At 34.0% G+C, this 19,663-nt stretch overlaps 1 protein-coding gene across 1 annotated transcript in view; it reads left to right on the top strand.

Moving 5' to 3' along the window:
* LOC114083011 (broad substrate specificity ATP-binding cassette transporter ABCG2-like) overlaps positions 1–19,663 on the top strand; it is a 131,795-nt gene that overhangs the window by 49,578 nt on the left and 62,554 nt on the right. The window contains 4 exon segments of the mRNA XM_071614014.1: positions 12,962–13,076; positions 13,637–13,789; positions 15,613–15,632; positions 16,088–16,102. Coding sequence (XP_071470115.1) covers positions 12,962–13,076; positions 13,637–13,789; positions 15,613–15,632; positions 16,088–16,102 — 303 coding nt within the window.

The raw sequence follows: 19,663 nt of genomic DNA, 5'->3' as shown, positions 1-19,663 counted from the left end.
TCTAGTTGGATTGCAAGCATTCAAAGTTGTCTTTCTCCCATTATAGATTCTATGGTTGTTCTTATCGTGGTAATGTGGCTATTCATTGGAAAGTAATCTACTCACTGCAGTGCAGTTGAAAATGAACTTCTGTTATCTAACTGAGGTCAGTGATACATGCCTGTAAATGCAAATCCTGGTAGGTGGGGGGGGGGACTTTACAAGTTTAAGTTTAGCCTCAAAAACTTAGCAAGATCTGCCTGAAATTTTTTAAAAAGAAATTTTAAAGTGCTGGGCATGTAGTTAAGTGGTAAAGCAACTCTGGGTTCAATCCCCAGTAACAAAAACAAAAGAAACATACAAGTAGTAGTATGTAGTTTTTTTGTAGTGCTTATAAACTCATTTATCTAGACTATCAACTTACTATTACTTTTCCCTCTACAGAAAGGCAGAAACTCCAAAGGTCTTTCAGCCATTACCAGATTTTTATCCCAGAGTCACAAAGAAATACCAGTGGCGTCCCTAAGATGGTATCCGTTGACCCAAATTTATTCACCCAAGGGACCGTGTTAAGTATTCATAACATCTGCTATCATCAAGAAGAAGTGAAGAGCAACTTTCTACTTTGCCGCCGAGAAACGTTTCAGAGAGGAATACTAACAAATATCAAGTAGGTGCATTAACTTTTCAAAATACTACTTTATTAAATGAATTTCATAGGTTTTACCTATCACCAATAAGCTGCCACAGACATTTATGTTCAAGTCTTTGAAAAGATGTATTAATTCATTCTTTCATTTCCTTTGGCTAAACTTGGACTGAAATGATTTGATAATTCAAGTATAAGTTTAACTTCGAAAGCAACTGGCAAATTGTAAAAATGGTTGTACTATATGTTTAAGCAATTGTTGTGTCAATTAGTTTTTGAAGTAGAAAATAAATGAGAAAGGAGAATTTATATAGAAGCTACTCACTACTATTACTACTTAAAGAACTTTGCAACATAGCAAAACAACTTAGTTACCTCCAGAATATAAGACAACTATCATAATTAACAGCATTATACTCAAAATGTCAGATTTTTAAAATTTTAGAGCATTTGTATCAGTAAAACATATTTAACTAGTGTTACAAACCAAAAAAAAAAAAAAAAGAGAGAGGAGTCTTTAGATTAGAACAAATGAAGATTTGAATAAATCCTAACTTCTTGTAGTACCTAATTTTCTTCTAAGCAATTAAAAATATAATAAAATCTGCAGAAAATATAAGATATTGTTTGATAAAATATACAATCTTTGTTATTTAAATCAGTTCTTTTGTAAACTTTGTTAAGAGCAGTTGGATTCCAAGCGTAAATGCCTTTTTAAAGTTGCTTTAAATTCCTCTAGAACTTAAGTTTATTAGATTCGATATCAACATAGCACAAAATCCATTTAACCTTTTAAAAAGAAGGTGAAGTTCCTTGTGATAAGAAAAATACTATGTGGGTAGTTTGTTCAGAAAATTTAATTTTTGAAAGTACAGTTAGTATTTATGATAAAAATGTAGAAATTCTTATATAGCATTTAGGTTACTGAATGAAGGTATAGACAGACCAATATTTAATTTTTTGAAAATAGTACTAGGATTTGTGTTTAATGAACCACCACAACAAAAACTGTAATTTTTAGCTTATAATATCTTATTATGTCATTCCAGAAACCAGAAGTAGAAAATATGAACAGGTTAACAGACTTTTACACCATTAGTTATTTCCTTGACATAACTTAGGCCTTGAACAAGCAAAAGTATAGGCTCACTCATGAATTTTCAGATCTATTAAACAATATTTTAGACAAACCATGAATGTCATCTATACATGTAAGCATTACATAATTTTGAAAGAAAGTAGAACATTTCTGAGATGTGGAAAGCTTAAGATTTTAGTTCTGGATTTATGTTCCCTTATAAAAATAAAATTATTTTAAAAGATACAGTTTTAAGAATTCAAAACACCTCTCATTTAATATACTCATTTTAACAACTATATTTAGATTACTCATGGATTGCAAGCATAGTTAATATTTTTGAGTTATTTCTGCACCAAAGAGTTCCTAAGAGGTTGTTGTATAGAAAACAATGAACAATATTCCTCAAATATGTAGACATACATTCTAATTGGTTAGCAAGCCATAAACACAAGTTACTAGATTTTAAAGGCATTCTTATAAACAAGTTTAATTTACTTATCACAGATTTACTAAATTCATGTGAAAGGCATTTCTCAATATAAATCAATTTAGTATCTTGCAAACTGACTATGTATAAGCATATAAACATATAGACTTAAATTTAGAATAGTTTTAAAAGCTATATTTTTTACCTGATATTGAAATAAGTCTGTTAGGTCTTAAATTTGCATTTCTAAACTGAGGCCAGGTAGAAAATTTACATCTTAAAAGACTTAGACTAGCAAACTTGAATTGTGAATTTCCTTTTAAGACACAGGCAGGAAACATTTACAAACCCTTCTTCCTTTAGTCCATTTTGAGAACTAGAAGAACTGAAGGGTGAAGATGAGTCCTCCTCTACCCTGGACTAGGAAGAAACAGTATCTATCAGTTATGGCACAACTGAAGATGAATATCAAGGTTGTAAGTGGTCTGTACTACCTGGGGTAGTATTTGCCTTGGCTGTGGCTGTTACACATTTCTCTGAAGAAAACAAGAAGATGCAAAATTGGTGTGGACAAATTCAGAATTCCTGTTTTCTCAAGGATCTGCTTTGCTGTTTTTTTGTTTTGTTTTGTTTAATCTTGCCTGTGACAATCTGTCTGGTGATTGCTATTATCAGCAGTTCATTACTAGTACAAACAAGAATACAACAAATACATTTTGTTGTTCATTTTTTTATGTTCATCAACAACATCAAAATGTCCTGTGGTATCACTGACTTCATTCAATACTTGACCACCATCAGAATCATATCAAGATCAGTCATATCAACATCCTCATTTCTCCTTTAAACTAATGAAAGAACTATTGCTAGCCCCACAGGATCCATTGTCATTAAGAATCCATTTGCTACAGTTTTTAGTAACATTTTATCTGCTAAGAAGAGAATGGAGTCTGGGACAATTCCTATACTATATAGCTGGTGGACTTGTTGACTGTGTAGCCCAGTTAATAAGAATAGCTGAAGAGCTCTTACAATCTATTTCACAAGAACAACAATTATTTCCTTGTGAAAAATGAAATGATAGAACAGAGCAGATTGGAGCAGATGCATCTCCTTCCAAAGAACCTTCAATACCAGATCTTGCTGTCTCTTTGAATTGGAATCAATACTTTCACTACAAGAAGATAAAGACTTAAGGGCTGGTGTTGTGGCTCAGTGTTAGAGTGCTCGCCTAGCATGCACCAGGCACTGGGTTTGATCCTCAGCACCACATAAATTGAAAATGAAAATATTGTGTCTACCTAAAACTTAGAATAAATATTTTTAAAAAAGAAGATAAGACCTAATCCTTGATATAGAGCAAGCCATGTTAGACATAGATGGGCTATATGAAGGTGTACTCTCTGATATAAACAATGATTTAAGAAGTAAATAAGACCCAGTTTGCCCTCACCAACATGTGAGAACTGATCACTGATTTTTTTTTTCAAATATATCCTGACATATTTGGACATTAGCAATATTTTTCTCCTAGTTCTGCATATTTTTATTATTAAGAACTTATAGAATAAGTTTTGGTTTCCTTCCAGAAAAGACTGATCTCATCTTTGTTTTTATTAAAAAAATCTCTGACTTTAGCAGTGTCATTCCTTTACTTGTATTTGTTTTGTTAGGTTTCTTGAGGATAAGAGCAAATAATAACAAAGAAGAGAATCTCCTCAACTAACAATGGACTGAAGCACATATCAATTATCTCACATCTTTGGACCCAATTTTATTGTTCTATCATTAATGGAAATTAAAAGGGGAACATTCCCTAGGATGCTATTTCAGTGCATTAACTGGACAATAGTAAGACATTTGTACTTGATAAGACTCCTTACTGGATTTCTAAGAATGTGTCAAACAAATGATTCCCTATCAGACTACTGGAGATAAATCTGAAAGAGAAGCATCTATCAAAAAGCAATACTACAGAAACGTTTTCAGATGAGTTTTATGAGGAAAAAAATCATTGAAAAAGCTGGAGCCAAGAGGTTCCAATGTAGAATTGATTCCCACAAATGCTGATCTATATTGCAGTTACTTTAAATATCATTCCTAAAATGGAAGTTGCACAATCTACTCATTAACAGACATATATGGAATATTCCATCCATCAATGAGCAAATACATTTTCTTCTCAGCAGCACATGGATCATTCTCCAAAATAGACCACATGTTATGTCACAAAGCAAGTCTTAGCAAATACAGAAAAAATAGAGGGCTGGGGTTGTGGCTCAGCAGTAGTGCACTTGCCTAGCACATGCAAAACCACTCTCAGCACCACATAAAAATAAGTAAACAAAATAAAGGTATTATGTCCAATTACAACTAAAAAATAAATATAAAAAATAGAGATACTACCCTGCATTCTATCTGAACATAATGGAATGAAATTAGAAATCAATGATAAAATTAAAAAGAGAAGCTACTCCAAAACCTAGAGAGGTAAACAATATGCTATTGAATGATGCATGGATAACAGGAGACATTAGGGAGGAGATAAAAAAACTTAGAGGTAAATGAGAAGTCCAACACAACTTATCAAAATCTCTGGGACACAATGAAGGCTGTTCTAAGAGTAAAGTTATTTGCATGGAGTTCATTCATTAAAAGAAGAAAATGTCAAAAAATAAATGACCTGACATTACATCCCAAAGCCCTAGAAAAGGAAGAACAAACTAACACCCAAAGTAGTAGAAGACAGGAAATAATTAAAATCAGAGCAGAAATCAATGAAATTGAAACTAAAGAAGCAATTCAAAAAATTGACAAAACAAAAAGCTTGTTCTTCAAAAACATAAATAAAATTGACAAACTCTTAGCCACTCTAACAAAAAGAAGGATGGAGAAAACTCAAATTACAAAAATTTTGCAATGAAAAAGGAAATATCATGACAGACATTATTGAAATATAGAAGACAATTAGAAACTATTTTGAAAATTTATATTCCAATAAAATAGGAGAACTTAAAGATTCCCAACAAATTTCTAGAGGCATATGATCAACCCAAGCTGAGTAAAGAAGACATACGCAATTTAAACAGATCAATTTTAAGCAAGGAAATAAAAGATGCCATTTACAAATGTTGTACCAACCAAGAAAAACCCAGGACCAGATGGATTCACAGCTAAGTTCTACAAGACCTACAAGGAAGAATTAATGCCAATACTCCTCATATTATTCATTGAAATAGAAAAGGAGTGAACCCTTCCAAACTCATTCTATGTAGCTAGTATCATCCTTATGCCAAAACCAGGGAGAAACAAATCAAGGAAAGAAAATTTCAGACCAAAATTCCTGATGAACATTGATGCAAAAATTCTCAATAAAATTTTGGCAAATTACATACAAAAAATATATTAATAAAATAGTGCACCATGATCAAGTGGTATTCATTCCAGGGATGCAAGGTTGGTACAACATGCAGAAATCAATAAATATAATTCATCACATCAATAGACTTAAAGATAAGAATCATAGGATTATATCAATTGATGCAGAGAAAGTATTTGACAAGATACAGCACTCTTTTCTGTTCAAAACACTAGAAAAACTAGGGATAGTAGGAACATACCTCTACACTGTAAAAGCTATCTGTGCTAAACCCAAGGCCAACATCATTCTAAATGGAGAAAAATTGGAAATATTCCCTCTAAAAACTAGAACAAGAGAGGGATGCCCTCTTTTGCCACTTCTATTTAACATAGTCATTGAAACCCAGGCCAGAGCAATTAGAATAAAGAAATTAAAGGGATACAAATAGGAACAGAATAATTCAAACTATCATTATTTGCTGGCATGGTTTTATATTTAGAAGATCCAAAAAATTCCACCAGAAAACTTCTAGAATTAATCAATGAATTCAGCAAAGTAGCAGGATATAAAATCAGTATCCATAAATTGAATGCATTTGTATACATCAGTGATGAATCCTCTGAAAGAGAAATTAGGAAAACTCCCCCTTTCACAATAGCCTCAAAATAATAAAATAATTGAGAATCAACCTAACAAAAGAGGTGAAATACCTCTACAATGAAATCTACAGAATACTAAAGTAATAAATTGAAGAAGACCTTAGAAGATGGAAAAACCTTCCATGCTTTTGGATAGGCAAAATTAATATTGTCAAAATGGCCATACTATCCAAATTGCTATACAGATTCAATGCGATTCCAATTAAAATTTTATCATCATTCCTTATAGATATAGAAAAAGCAATCATGAAATTTATTTGAAAAACTAAGAGAACTAGAATAGTCAGAGCAAACCTTAGCAAGAAGAGTGAAACAAGAGGCAACACAATACCAGACCCTAAACTATACTACAAAGCTATATAACCAAAATGGCATGGTATTGGCACCAAAATAGACACGCAGACCAATGGTACAGAATAGAAGACAAAGATAAACCCACATAATTACAGTTATCTCATACTAGACAAAGGAGTCAAAAACATACATTGGATAAAAGGTAACCTCTTCAACAAATGGTGCTGGGAAAACTGGAAACCCATACGCAGCAAAATGAAAATAAACCCCTATCTCTCTCCATACACAAAACTCAACTCAAACTGGATCAAGGACCTAGGAATTAGTCCAAAGACCCTGTGCCTAACAGAGGAAAAATTAGTCCTAAATCTTCATCACATTGGATTAGGCCTCAGCTTCCTTAACAAGACTCCTATCACACAAGAAATAAAATCAAGAATTAATAAAGGGGATGGATTCAAACTAAAAAGCTTTTTATCAACAAAAGAAACAATCAATAAGGTGGAAAGAGAGCCTATATTTTACTAACTTTTGCTGCTCATATTTCAGATAGAGCACTATTCTCCGGGATATATAAAGAACTCAAAAAACTTAATACCAAGAAAACAATCTAATCCATAAATGAGCTAAGGAGGTGAACAGACATTTCTCAGAAGAAGATATACAATGATCAACAATATATGAAAAAATGTTCAATATCTCCAGTAATTAGAGAAATGCAAATCAAAACTACTCTAAGATTTCATCTCACAACAGTCAAAAATGCCAATTATTAGGAATACAGACAAAAATAAAAATGTTGGTGATAATGTGGGGGAAAAGGCACACTCATACACTGCTGGTGGGACTGCAAATTGGTACAACCCATCTGGAAAGCAATATGGGGATTCCTCAGAAAACTTGGAATGGAACCACCATTTGACCAGATATTCCACTCCTTGATCTGCATCCAAAGCATTTAAAAACAGCATACAACAGTGATGGAGCCACATCAATGTTTATAGCAACACAATTCACAATAGCTAAATTGTGGAACCAAACTAGATGCCCTCAATAGATGAATGGATAAAGAAACTGTGGTATATATACACAATGGAATATTACTCAACATTAAAAGAGAATACAATTATGGCATTTGCAGGTAAACGGATGGAGTTGGAGAATATCATGCTAAGCGAAGTAAGCCAATCACAAAAAACAAAAGCCTAATGTTTTCTCTGATAAGTGGATGTTGATCCATAAAGGGGATGGAGGAGGCATGGGGAAAATGGAGGAACAGTGCTTGGGCAAAAGGGAGGGAGCGTGGGGCATGTGCATTTGGATAGGAAAGATGGTAGAAATAGATGGACATCATTACTGTGTGTATGGAGTGAGGCTACATTGTGTACAACCACGGAAATGAAAAGTTGTGTTGAAAATGTGTACAATGAATCAGAATGAATTCTGCTGTCATATATACCTAAGTAAATTAAATAAATTAATTACAAAAAGGCAGAGGGATAAAGACTTCACATAGAAGATATAAACATATATAATATATATTATATGTATATATAAACATATATAATTTATATCTATGTACATATATATGTATATATGTATATATACACAATATAAATTATATGTGTACATATAATTTATATATATATATATATATATATATATATATATATATATATATATATATATATAATTTAAGTACACAGAATTAAAAATAAAGTGAATTCACTGAGGGAAGGAGAACCTGAGTTCAAATAGAGTAATTATTGATTAATTTAGTCCATTCCCCTTTTGACAAGAGATTTATCTGATGGCTGAAGCAAGGACTACCCTTGGTAAATGTTTTAGGTGATCAAAATCTGCTACTTTTAGGTGTTCCTTCATCCCTTTCACCAATAGGAAAGATAATCTATCTTACATGCCACCAAAATTGCTTTTAAACATCTTCCAAAACAAACAAAACTGAAGCACTTGATCAATCTGTCAAGATTGTTGGAAGATTTTTATGTCTTCTGAATTGTGTTTTACTGATCAGTATCCCAAAAAAGCAAATGTTCATTTAAGCCTCAAGAAGCTATGTTCCACATGGCTCACTCTACTACAGACAGAAGATAGCCAGTTCCACACAATGACCACAATTGGTGGAGAAAATCTTCAGTGTGTACCTTAATGGAACAACAAACATGGCCTGCTGATGTTTTTAGTAACCTTTTTCTTCACCAGTGAAGTAATTTTTGAAAGTTGAGGCTGCAATAGGAAAGAATGGAATACATTACCCTTTAAATATATACCAGCAGATGCAGGACCCTTCTCGGATTTTCCTACAACAGCTTAGGCTGGTTGTGAGAGCATCTTATCTCTGATAAGATGCAAAGTGCCTACTATGTGAGGGTACATTTATCTTGCTTGACTTTTTAAGCTAGTTGATACTGACTTCATACTCTTTTTTTCTGTTCAAATCTCCAATTGTGTTTATGGATGAATAGTGTGTATCTCAACAAAGAGGAGGCCATTATCTTGTGTTTCCCAAGGCTTTTAAAAGTACAGCCACTTTTTTTAAAAAAGGAAATCTTACAATTCCTCTAATTTTTACAGTTAAAAGGAAATCAAGGATTAGTATTAATAAATACTTATTAATACATGGTTTAGGGATACATGAGAAAAGTTGTTGCAGTGTTTCTTTTTTATTTATTTTTATTTGTTCTTTTTAGATATACATGACAGTAGAGTCTATTTTGACATATTATACATAAGTTGAATATAACTCCCCATTGTGTGGTTGTACATGATGTGGAGATTCACTGGCATGTATTCATATATGAACATAGAAAAGTTATGTCAGATTCATACCATTATCTTTCCTCCTCATATCTCTCCTGCCTTCACTTCATTTCCCTTTCTCTAATTCAATTATCATCTATCCCTCTTCCTCCTTATTGTATGTTAGCACCCACAGTTGTCTTCTGTGATGCTAAGGTTTAGTGTCAAAGCAAGCCAAACTTGGGGACCTATAAAATTCTTTGTCTTAACACATTTATTTGTGGTTGAATAATTTGGGATACATAGTCTTTAGTTGAGTTGGTATTGAAAAATATGAAAAAGTTCTCTGGTAGTGAAGCCTTAGTAAATAATAAGCTTTTCCTGGTCATTTCAGAAGAAGATAATAGGTATCTATTAATAAAGAGGATGCATCAAGTGTTGTATAAAAATGCACCTTGAAAGCATATCTAGTCATTAATATGTTTTACTTTGGGAGGGGAAAGCTAAAAAAAATCAAGGGATTTTTTTTGGTTATATCTTGCTCCATGTTTACAGAATTATCATTTCCTTCTTTTGATTTTTCAGTGAGAAGGTCTTCAGTTAAATGAGCAAAATAAAAAGTGTATTTCTCCTCTGCCCCAAGAAGCCACAGTATAATTGTGATTGATCAGGTGCCACAGGCAATGAATGCTAAGGTTCCTGTGGATGTGAGCACTGTGGGGCAGTTGTGCTGGGACGTTCATCCCTCATGAGAGCTGCTACAGAGGATCAATCTGTAGATTTATTATCTGAGAAAAAAATAGCTGTCTCTTTGATCTTTGCCCTTGGAATATACACTGCTTTCTCTGTTACATATATGTTGATCTGCTTCCAAATTCTTAAGAGTAACTGGGCATAGACATCAGGGTTCTGAACAGGCTAAGTGAGGCCTCTGTTTTATCTGTTTCAGTACCTGTGGTAGCCCTGCTGTAATTTGTTTTACTCCTTCCTACTCCATCTGAATATTCAGCACTCTCACATACCCACTTAACTTTTTAAAAAAAATATTGGTGACTTTTATGTGCATCATTAAAGGATGTTCCATACTGGAGTGATGGCTCCCCATTCTAAACTGACCATTTTCCAGTCCTCTTACTGGGCACTTAAGGAAGGAAATTATCTATCTTGAAGGTGTGCATATTTTCTTTCTTTCTTTCTTTCTTTCTTTCTTTCTTTCTTTCTTTCTTTCTTTCTTTCTTTCTTTCTTTCTTTCTTTCTTTCTCTCTTTATTTCTCTCATTCTTTCTTTCTCTCTCTTTCTTTCTTTCTTTCTCTATTTCTTTCTTTCTTTCTTTCTTTCTCTATTTCCTTTTTCTATATTTCTTTCTTTTTCTAATTGGTAAGATGTTGTCTCCATGTTAAGACATGGTAATGCTTTCTTTATCTATGGAGTGCTTCACTATAGCCTTTTATTTCTACTTAAGGTATGTTGATGTTTGCTCTGAGGAGATTTTAGCAGAGAGAACACTACAACTGATATTATACAAATTAGTGACTAATTGTGTAGAACTTGCTAGGTACAAAGTGAGATGATTTCAACATATTTATAATTGTTTTAGACAGCTTTTTCACTGCTGTTACTAAAAGATCTCACCAGAAAACTGTAGAGAAAAGAAAAGTTTCAGGGCTCATGGTTTAAGAGGTCTTAGTCCATAGAAAGCTGGCTCCATTCTTCCAGGCTGAACATCATGGAGGGAAACTTTGGTAGAGGGAAGAAGCTGACATCATGATCAGAAAGCAGAGAGAGAGAATTTACTCTCTAGGTACAAAATATATACCCCATAGCCACGCCTCCAATGAATCACTTTCTCCAGCGGCACCCCACTTGTCTCCAGTCATCACTAAATTAATCCCATCAAGGATAGACTCACTGATTATGTTAAGGCCAAATAATTTCTCCTTCAAACCTTCTTGCATTGTCTCACATGTGAGCTTTTGGAGGGATACCACATCTAAAACATAACAATAATCAAACATTTCTCAGAAACCGTTATGAACTTTCCACTATGTTAAGAGGAATAAGTGCAATGGAAAAGCTTAATGAGAAACTGTTATTTATATCAAGGAATTTTTGTTATAGTTTCTGGTAATGGAACCCAGGACCTTTAGCATGGTAAGTACTGGCTTTTCCATTAATTAAGCTCCACCCCCAGATTCTAGCAACCTTTCATCTTGGATGTGTCATTTTCCAAAACTAGTAAGTGGTTTAGAGAATAAATGAAAATAATTTAAAGGAACATGAGCCATCTTTCTTATAAATTCTGACTTGTGATCCTTTATATATTAGACTTTTATTAATCAACAGTTCATTATTTTTACCTGCAATTTAATCAGCCTTCCTTGATTATTTTCAATGCAGACCCTATATTAATAGAACTTTCTTTAATTTATTATGCTTTTGTGTTTACACTGGGATCATGAAACCAGGCCTTAATGCTATTATGGAATGCACAGGTGTAAGCAAAACTTTGTGAGTATAACAGGAAGTATAAGTCAGCCTTTGTATTTCAGTGCGCTTTTAAACATCACTTTGGTGGAAGCAGGTGTTGATTGAGCCTTTGCTATGTGTGCCAATCTGTTCCTAGGTGCTGGAGATAACATGCAGTTGGGCTAGCTTGTTGCTTTATTCCAAATACCAAGAAGTCTTATTACATCAGCCTAGCTAAGTGTGATTTATATGCAGCTGTTACCATATTATGAGATAATCAGGAGGAAAAAGAAGGGAATGATATTAAAAATGGGGATGGAGCAGAAGGAATAATTGAAGACATGAGTTTAAAGAAAGGAGTGGTTTAGATCCATTAAAGTCAAATAGTCAAGAAGGTCACATGGAAGGTCTTTGATGGATAAACTGCAGTTACCTTGCTTTTACATTTTAGAGCTTTCTTTTAACATAAAATGTAAAGGAAGGTGAAAATGTAAATATATGTAAATGTATATACATATGTATATATAATGTACGTATACATATATATATATATACATATATATATGCATATATATGTATATATGCACATAGAGAGTAAGAGAAAGAGAGACACTTCTACTCAGCCATACAGAATGATGAAATTATGTCATCTGCTAGTAAATGGATGGACCTAAAGAACATCATGCTAAGTGAACTAAGCCAGACTTTGGATATCAAGGGTTGAATGTATTCTCTCATATGCAGAAGCTAGAGAGAAAAAATGAAATAAAAAAACAATGTCATAAAAATAGAAATCAGTAAAGATGGGGGAACAGGGATAGAAAAGAGGGAAAATAATGGGGAAGAACGGAGCAATAATGTTGACCAAATGATGCTGTGAGTATATATGTATATACGAAAATGCATCTCAAATTTGTATATAACTATGATGCATCAATTAAAAATAAATAAATAGAAGGAAAATTAATAAGTAGAGGAAGGAGATCAGGAAATGGAAGGGAGGGAGGAAAATGGAAGTACTGAGGATTGGAATGAAGCAAACTGTGTTATATGCACTTATGAATATGGCATGATGAACCACACTATTATATATACCCATTATGCACTAATAAAATGTTTTAAATATGATATATGTATATACACACATATATATTTGTACAATTTTAGTTTAACCATAGATTTTTTTGACTAGTTCTCTTTCTACCTGGAGCAAAATTTGGATTCGGAATAGCTGAGAGATATGGTCTATGTTGGGGTAAAACACAACATATATGTTTTTTTGTAGCTTGCTGGATGTCTCAGCTGCAAGGAAAGATCCAAGTGGATTATCTGGAGACATTTTGATTAATGGAGCCCCTCGACCTGCCAATTTCAAATATAATTCAGGTTTTGTGGTTCAAGTAAGTATTAGCTTGTCTGTCTTCTGGGTTTCCCCTACTTCTGTATGGAAAGTGCTTTGGCTTATGGTTTTGTGTGCTACCAGTTGGATTTACATGCTTAAGTAATTGACTTTCTTTACACCAGCTTTTCACAATATCTGCTTAGATTGAAGGTGGAACAAATCGGAAAGGTGGAGAGGACTTGTAGGCAGTGGTGTCAATTCTACTTTTGGTATCATTTCCAAAAGGGTCTGCTGTTGTCCTTTTTGTCCTTCTTTCATCTCTTTCCATCCCCATGAAGATGCCTTTGTCAAATCTTCATATAAAGCAGTTTGGATGTGTTTAGAAGTCTTCATAATTACCTGTGCTCTACCTGGGTTGCAGGTGGGGGATGAAAATGCCTCCTTCCAGCTCTGCAGCTGTCTGTACATGAATCACTGAAATTTGTAGAGTTGAAAGTTCACCATTAGATAGAATTTTACCTTGCTTATATTGTTTTCATGAATTAGGTTAAATACAATAGAGTGATGGTCTTAGAAAAGACACAGTGTGCCCCTTTGAAATCACATCTTTCCCTTCAGGATGATCTCGTGCTCAGCACCTTGACGGTGAGAGAAAACTTAGCATTCTCAGTGGCTCTTCGGCTTCCAACAACTATGAAAAAACATGAAAAAGATAAACGGATTAAAATGGTCATTGATGAGTTAGGTCTGGATAAAGTGGCTGATTCCAAGGTAATGTGAAAAAAACCAACAGAACCAGACAGAAACAAGGACCTCCCTGTGTGGACTATGTGACCTTAATCAGAAGTTTCCTAGAGCATGTGAGGTCAAAAGTGTCTGCTTTCTGTAATGATGAGAAAAGTGACTGGTTACATACTATGAAGGTGGAAATGAAGCTGGAAAAGCAATCTTAACTGTGGTGTGATCCTGGGGATGGAGTTTGGTCCCTGTGGAGAGTGCTCCTCATGGCCTTTTCCATGGTCCTCCCACCCTCATTTTTCAAGTCACAGCTCTTTTGATGTCTTTGCACTGACTTTTCTTCTTTCTCTTTTTCTCTGTCTCATTTCAGCTGCTCTTCTCACTCTCTTCCTCTGGGGAATTCTGTTCAGTTGATATTTTTATATTTCTGGAATTCATAAATGACTAGAATCCAAAAATCCTTGCTGTTTCATATTGGTGTAATTTGTCTTGAAAACTATACTTATTCTCATTAAGATTTACATTGAATTTTTTCAGTGACCAGGTTATTTTTCCATGGCTTCTTTGGCACTTTTGTTGCTCATCCCCTCCCTCATTCTCTCCCTTCTTCCCTTTTCTCTGGCAATATTTATTTCCAGACTCTTATAAACCAGGCTCTTTCAAGTTTGAGGAATGCAGTTGTCAGCAAGAGTAACAAAAAATAGAGAAACAAACTCCTCCTATTGTGGGTTGTGCAGGATAAAGGAAGAAAAATGAGATGAAAGAGTTAGTTTTATAGTTGACCACTCCGTACAAAACTTTTGCTGATGAGACATTTGAAGATTGTGATGATAATGAGCCAAATAAAATATGGTGACTCTGGATTAAGCCCCTGTGACATGCCTCCTAGAGGCAATGAAGAAGGGGGTACCACTGGTTGTTGCTTCCTGTTATATTTGCTGATAGTTTTCTTATGTGAAATGTATTTTGTTTAGAAGAATAACCCTGTGAAGCCACCATTTTCCATTTATTTTAGTTTAAGAGTGATTAAATTGTCATTACTTTGGCTGTTTATTTACTTGATTTTTTTCCATATGGGTGCATATTTTTCTTACTCTCTTTTAAGCATTCACTGGCCTAAGGTGCTTGCTTGTATTTCTAGGAAAAATACAAAGAGGCACATTTGGCTCATAATTCATACATTCTAACTGATTGAAATATTTTTTTTAATTTTTTAATTTATTTTTTAATACATGACAGTGGAATGCATTACAATTCTTATTACACATATAAAGCATAATTTTTCATCTTTGTACATAAAGAATGTTCATGCCAATTCATGTCTTTAATACCTATATGCTGAGGGCCATTGCCAAGTAGGTATGACACATGGCATGACCCAGGTCATTTGCAGTGACATTGCATGTAAGGTGACCTTGCTCAAGGACCAGGGCGGATCCAGGTTTAGGGTGTATCCTGCTGGGATTAGGGAGTATCCCACTCCTTTGGTTTAGGGCGGTTCCAGGTTTAAGGTGTACCCTGCTGGGAATAGGGTGTATCCTGCTGCCTCAGGCACGCCAACTCCTTGAGTTCCCATTGAGTTCTCACGGGATTCAGAGAGTATTTGGGATTTTGCCCAGAACGTGATTTGGGCCCAGAATGTGATTTGGGCCCAGAACGTGAATTCCCCAAGAACGTGTGTAGAGTGCCGGTGTGAGTTCGGGAATAAAGAATTGCTGTTTGAATCTACAAGGCTGTGAATGGCTCGTGATTTTGTGCCCAGCCAGACTGCGGCACATATACTTTGGGGTTTTTTATTTACAATTTTTATTACACATATATACCACAATTTTTCATATCTCTGTTTATACTTAAAGTATGTTGACACCCAATTCGTGTCTTCATACATGTACTTTGGATAATGATGTCCATCTCATTCCACTATCCTTGCTAATCCCCTGCCCCCTCCCTTTCCCTCTCACCCCTTGTCCCTATCTACAATTCATCTATTTCTCCCATGCTACTCCTCCCTACCCTACTATGAGTCAGCCTCTTTATATCAGAGAAAACATTGAGCATTTGGTTTTTGGGATTGGCTAACTTCACTTAGCATTATCTTCTCTAACACCATCTATTTACCTGCAAATGCCAAGATTTTATTCTCTTTTATTGCTGAGTAATATTGCCATATATATACCACTTTTTTTATTCATTCATCCACTGAAGGCCATCTAGGTTGGCTCCACATTTCAGCTATTATGAATTGTGCTGCCATAAACATTGATGGGGCTGTGTCCCTGTGGTACACTTTGTGGTATGCTTTTTTTTTTATCCTTTGGATAATAATCCAAGGAGAGGGATAGCTGGGTCAAATGGTGGTTTCATTCCTAGATTTCTAAGGAATCTCCATACTACTTTTCATATTGGCTGCACCAATTTTCAGTACTACCCGCAATGTATAAGTACACCTTTTTCCCCACATCCTCACCAACACTTATTGTTCTTTATCTTCATAATAGCTGACATTATGACTGGAATAAGATGATACCTTAAAGTAGTTTTGATTTGTATTTCTCTAATTGCTAGAGATGATGAGTATTTTTTCGTATATTTGTTGATTGATTGTATATCCTCTTCTGAGAAGTGTATGTTCAGATCCTTGATCCATCCATTTGTTGATTAGGTCATTTGTTTTTTTGGTGCTTAGCTTTTTGAGTTCTTTATATATCCTAGTGATTGGTGCTCTATCTGATGTGGAAGGGGTACAAATCTGCTCCCAAGATGTGCTCTCTGTTCACCTCACAGATTGTTTCTTTTGCTGAGAAGAAACTTTTTAGTTTGATTTCATCCCATTTATTGATTCTTTTTAATTCTTGTGCTAAGGGGTCTTATTAAGAAAGTTGGCACCGAATTCACTTGATAAAAAATAGGGCCTACTTTTTCTTCTATTAGACACAGAGTCCCTGGTTTAATTCCAAGGTCTTTGAACTATTTTGAGTTAAGTTTTGTGCATGGTGAGACATGGGGGTTTAATTTCATTTTGTTGCATATGGATTTCCAGTTTTCCCAGCACCATTTGTTGAGGAGGCTATCTTTTCTCCAGTGCATGTTTTTGGCATCTTTGTCAATTATAAGATAATTGTAATTTTGTTGCTTAGTCTCTGCATCCTCTATTCTGTACCATTGGTCTACTAGGGTCTGTTTTGGTGCCAATACCATGCTGTTTTTGTTACTATTGCTCTGTAATATTGTTTAAGGTCCAGTATAGTGATGCCACCTGCTTCACTCTTCATGCTAAGGATTGTTTTAGCTATTCTGGGTCTCTTATTTTTTCAGATAAATTTCATGATTGCTTTTCCTATTTCTATGAGGAATGCCATTGGGGTTTTTATCGGCAGTGCATTAAATCTGTATAGTGCATTTGGTAGCATGTTCATTTTCATAATATTAGTTCTGCCTGTCCAAGAGCAAGGTAGACATTTCCATCTTCTAAAGTCTTCTTTTATTTCTCTCTTTAGGGTTCTGTAGTTTTCATTGTACAGATTCTTCACCTCTTTTGTTAAGTTGATTCCCAAGTATCTTATTTTTTTTTTAAGTTATTGTGAATGGGGTAGTTTTCCTCATTTTCTTCTCAGAGTATTGTCACTAATATAGAGAAATGTCTTTGATTATGTGTGTTGATTTTATATCCTGCTACTTTGCTGAATTTATTTACTAGTTCTAGAAGTTTTCTGGTGGAGTTTTTTGGGTGTTCTAGATATAGAATCATATTTTCAGCAAATAGTGGAAATTTAAGTTCTTCTTTTCATATACATATCCATTTTATTTATTTTGTCTGTCTCATTGCTCTGGCCAGTGTTTCAAGAACTATGTTGAAAAGAAGTGATGAAAGAGGGCATCCCTGTCTTGTTACAGTTTTTAGAGGAAATGCCTTCAATTTTTTTCCCCATTTAGAATGATGTTGGCCTGAGCCTTTGAGTAGATGCCTTAAGATGTTGAGATATGTTCCTATTATCCCTAGTTTTTGTAGTGTTTTGAACATAAAGGGGTGCTGTGTTATGTCCAATGCTTTTTCTGCATCTATTGACATGATTCTTATCTTTAAGTCTATTGATGTGATGAATTACATTGATTCATTTCCATATGTTGAACCAACCTTGCGTGTCTGGTATGAATTCCACATGATCATGGTGCACAATCTTTTTGATATGATTTTGTATTTGATTTGCCAGAATTTTACTGAGAATTTTTGCATCTATGTTCATTAGAAATATTGGTCTGAAGTTTTATTTTTTTGATGTGTCTTTGCCTGGTTTGGGAATCAGGGTGATATTGGCCCCATAGAATGAGTTTGGAAGTGCTACCTCTTTTTCTATTTCCTGAGATAAATTGAAGAGTATTGGTATTAGTTCTTTTTTAAAGGTCTTGTAGAACTCGGCTGTGTATCCATCGGGTCCTGAGCTTTCCTTTGTTGGTTAGCTTCGATGGCATCTTCTATTTCCTCACTTGATATTGGTCTGTTTAAATTATGTATATCTTCCTAACTCAATATGGGCAAATTGTATGATTTAAGAAATTTGTTGATGCCTTCAATATCTTCTATTTTATTTGAGTATACGCTTTCAAAATAATTCCTTATTATCCTCTGTATTTCAGAAGTGTCTGTTGTGATATTATCTTTTCCATCACATATGCTGTTAATTTGAATTCTGTCTCTCCTTCTCTTCATTATCATGGCTAAGGGTCAGACAGTTTTATTTATTTTTTCAAAGAACCAACTTTTTGTTTTGTCAAATTTTTCAATTGTTTCTTTTGTTTTGATTTCATTAATTTCAGCTGTAATTTTAATTATTTCTTGCCTTCTGCTTTTGCTGCTTATTTTTTTTCTTTTTCTAGGGCTTTGAGATGTAGTGTGAGTTCATTAATTTGTTGACTTTTTCTTCTTTTAAGGAATAACTCCATGCAATGAATTTTCCTCTTAGTTCTCTTTTCATAGTGTCCCAGAGATTTCAATTTGTTGTGTCCATGATCTCATTTACCTCTAGAATTTTTTAATGTCTTCCTTGATGTCTTCTGCAACCCATTTTTCATTCAGTAGCATGTTGTTTAGTCTCCAGGTGATGGAGAAATTTTTATTTTTTATTTTGTCATTGATTTACAATTTCATTCCATTATGAACTGATAAAATACATAGTAGTATCTCTACTTTTTTGTATTTGCTAAGAGTTGTTTTTTGACATATTATATGGTCTATTTTAGAGAAGAATCCATGTGCTGCTGAGAAGAAAGTGTATCCACTTGATGCAGGTTAAAATATTATATATATATATATATATATATATATATATATATATATATATATATATATATATATCAGTTAAGCCTAAGTCATTGATTATATTATTAAGTTCTATAGTTTTTTTTTTATTTATTTAACTTTTGTTTCAAAGATCTATACAGTGGTGCAAGAAGTGTGTTAAAGTCACCCAAGATTGTTGTATTGTGGTCATTTTGACTCTTGAACTTGAGAAGAATTTGTTTGATGAACATAGCTGCACCATTGTTTGGGGGCATATATATTTATAATTGTTATCTCTTGTTGGTGTATGGGTCCCTTGAGCAGTATGTAATGTCCATCTTTGTCCCTTTTGATTAATTTTGGCTTGAAGTCTACTTTATTTGATATGAGGATGGAGACCCCTGCTTGCTTCTGCAATCCATGTGAGTGGTATGATTTTTCCCAACTTTTCACCTTCAGTCTGTGTATGTTTTTTTCCTATCAGATGAGTCTCCTGGAGGCAGCAAAATGTTAGGTCTTTTTTTAAATTCAATCTGCTAGCCTGTGTCTTTTGATTGGTGAGTTTAAGCCATTAACATTTAGAGTTATTATTGAGACATGGTTTGTGTTTTCAGCCATACTTGTTTATT

Source organism: Marmota flaviventris, chromosome 7, assembly GCF_047511675.1.
Source record: "Marmota flaviventris isolate mMarFla1 chromosome 7, mMarFla1.hap1, whole genome shotgun sequence".
Taxonomy (NCBI): domain Eukaryota; kingdom Metazoa; phylum Chordata; class Mammalia; order Rodentia; family Sciuridae; genus Marmota; species Marmota flaviventris.
The sequence above is the reverse complement of the archived record's forward strand: the minus strand, read 5'-3'. Positions and strand labels throughout refer to the sequence as shown.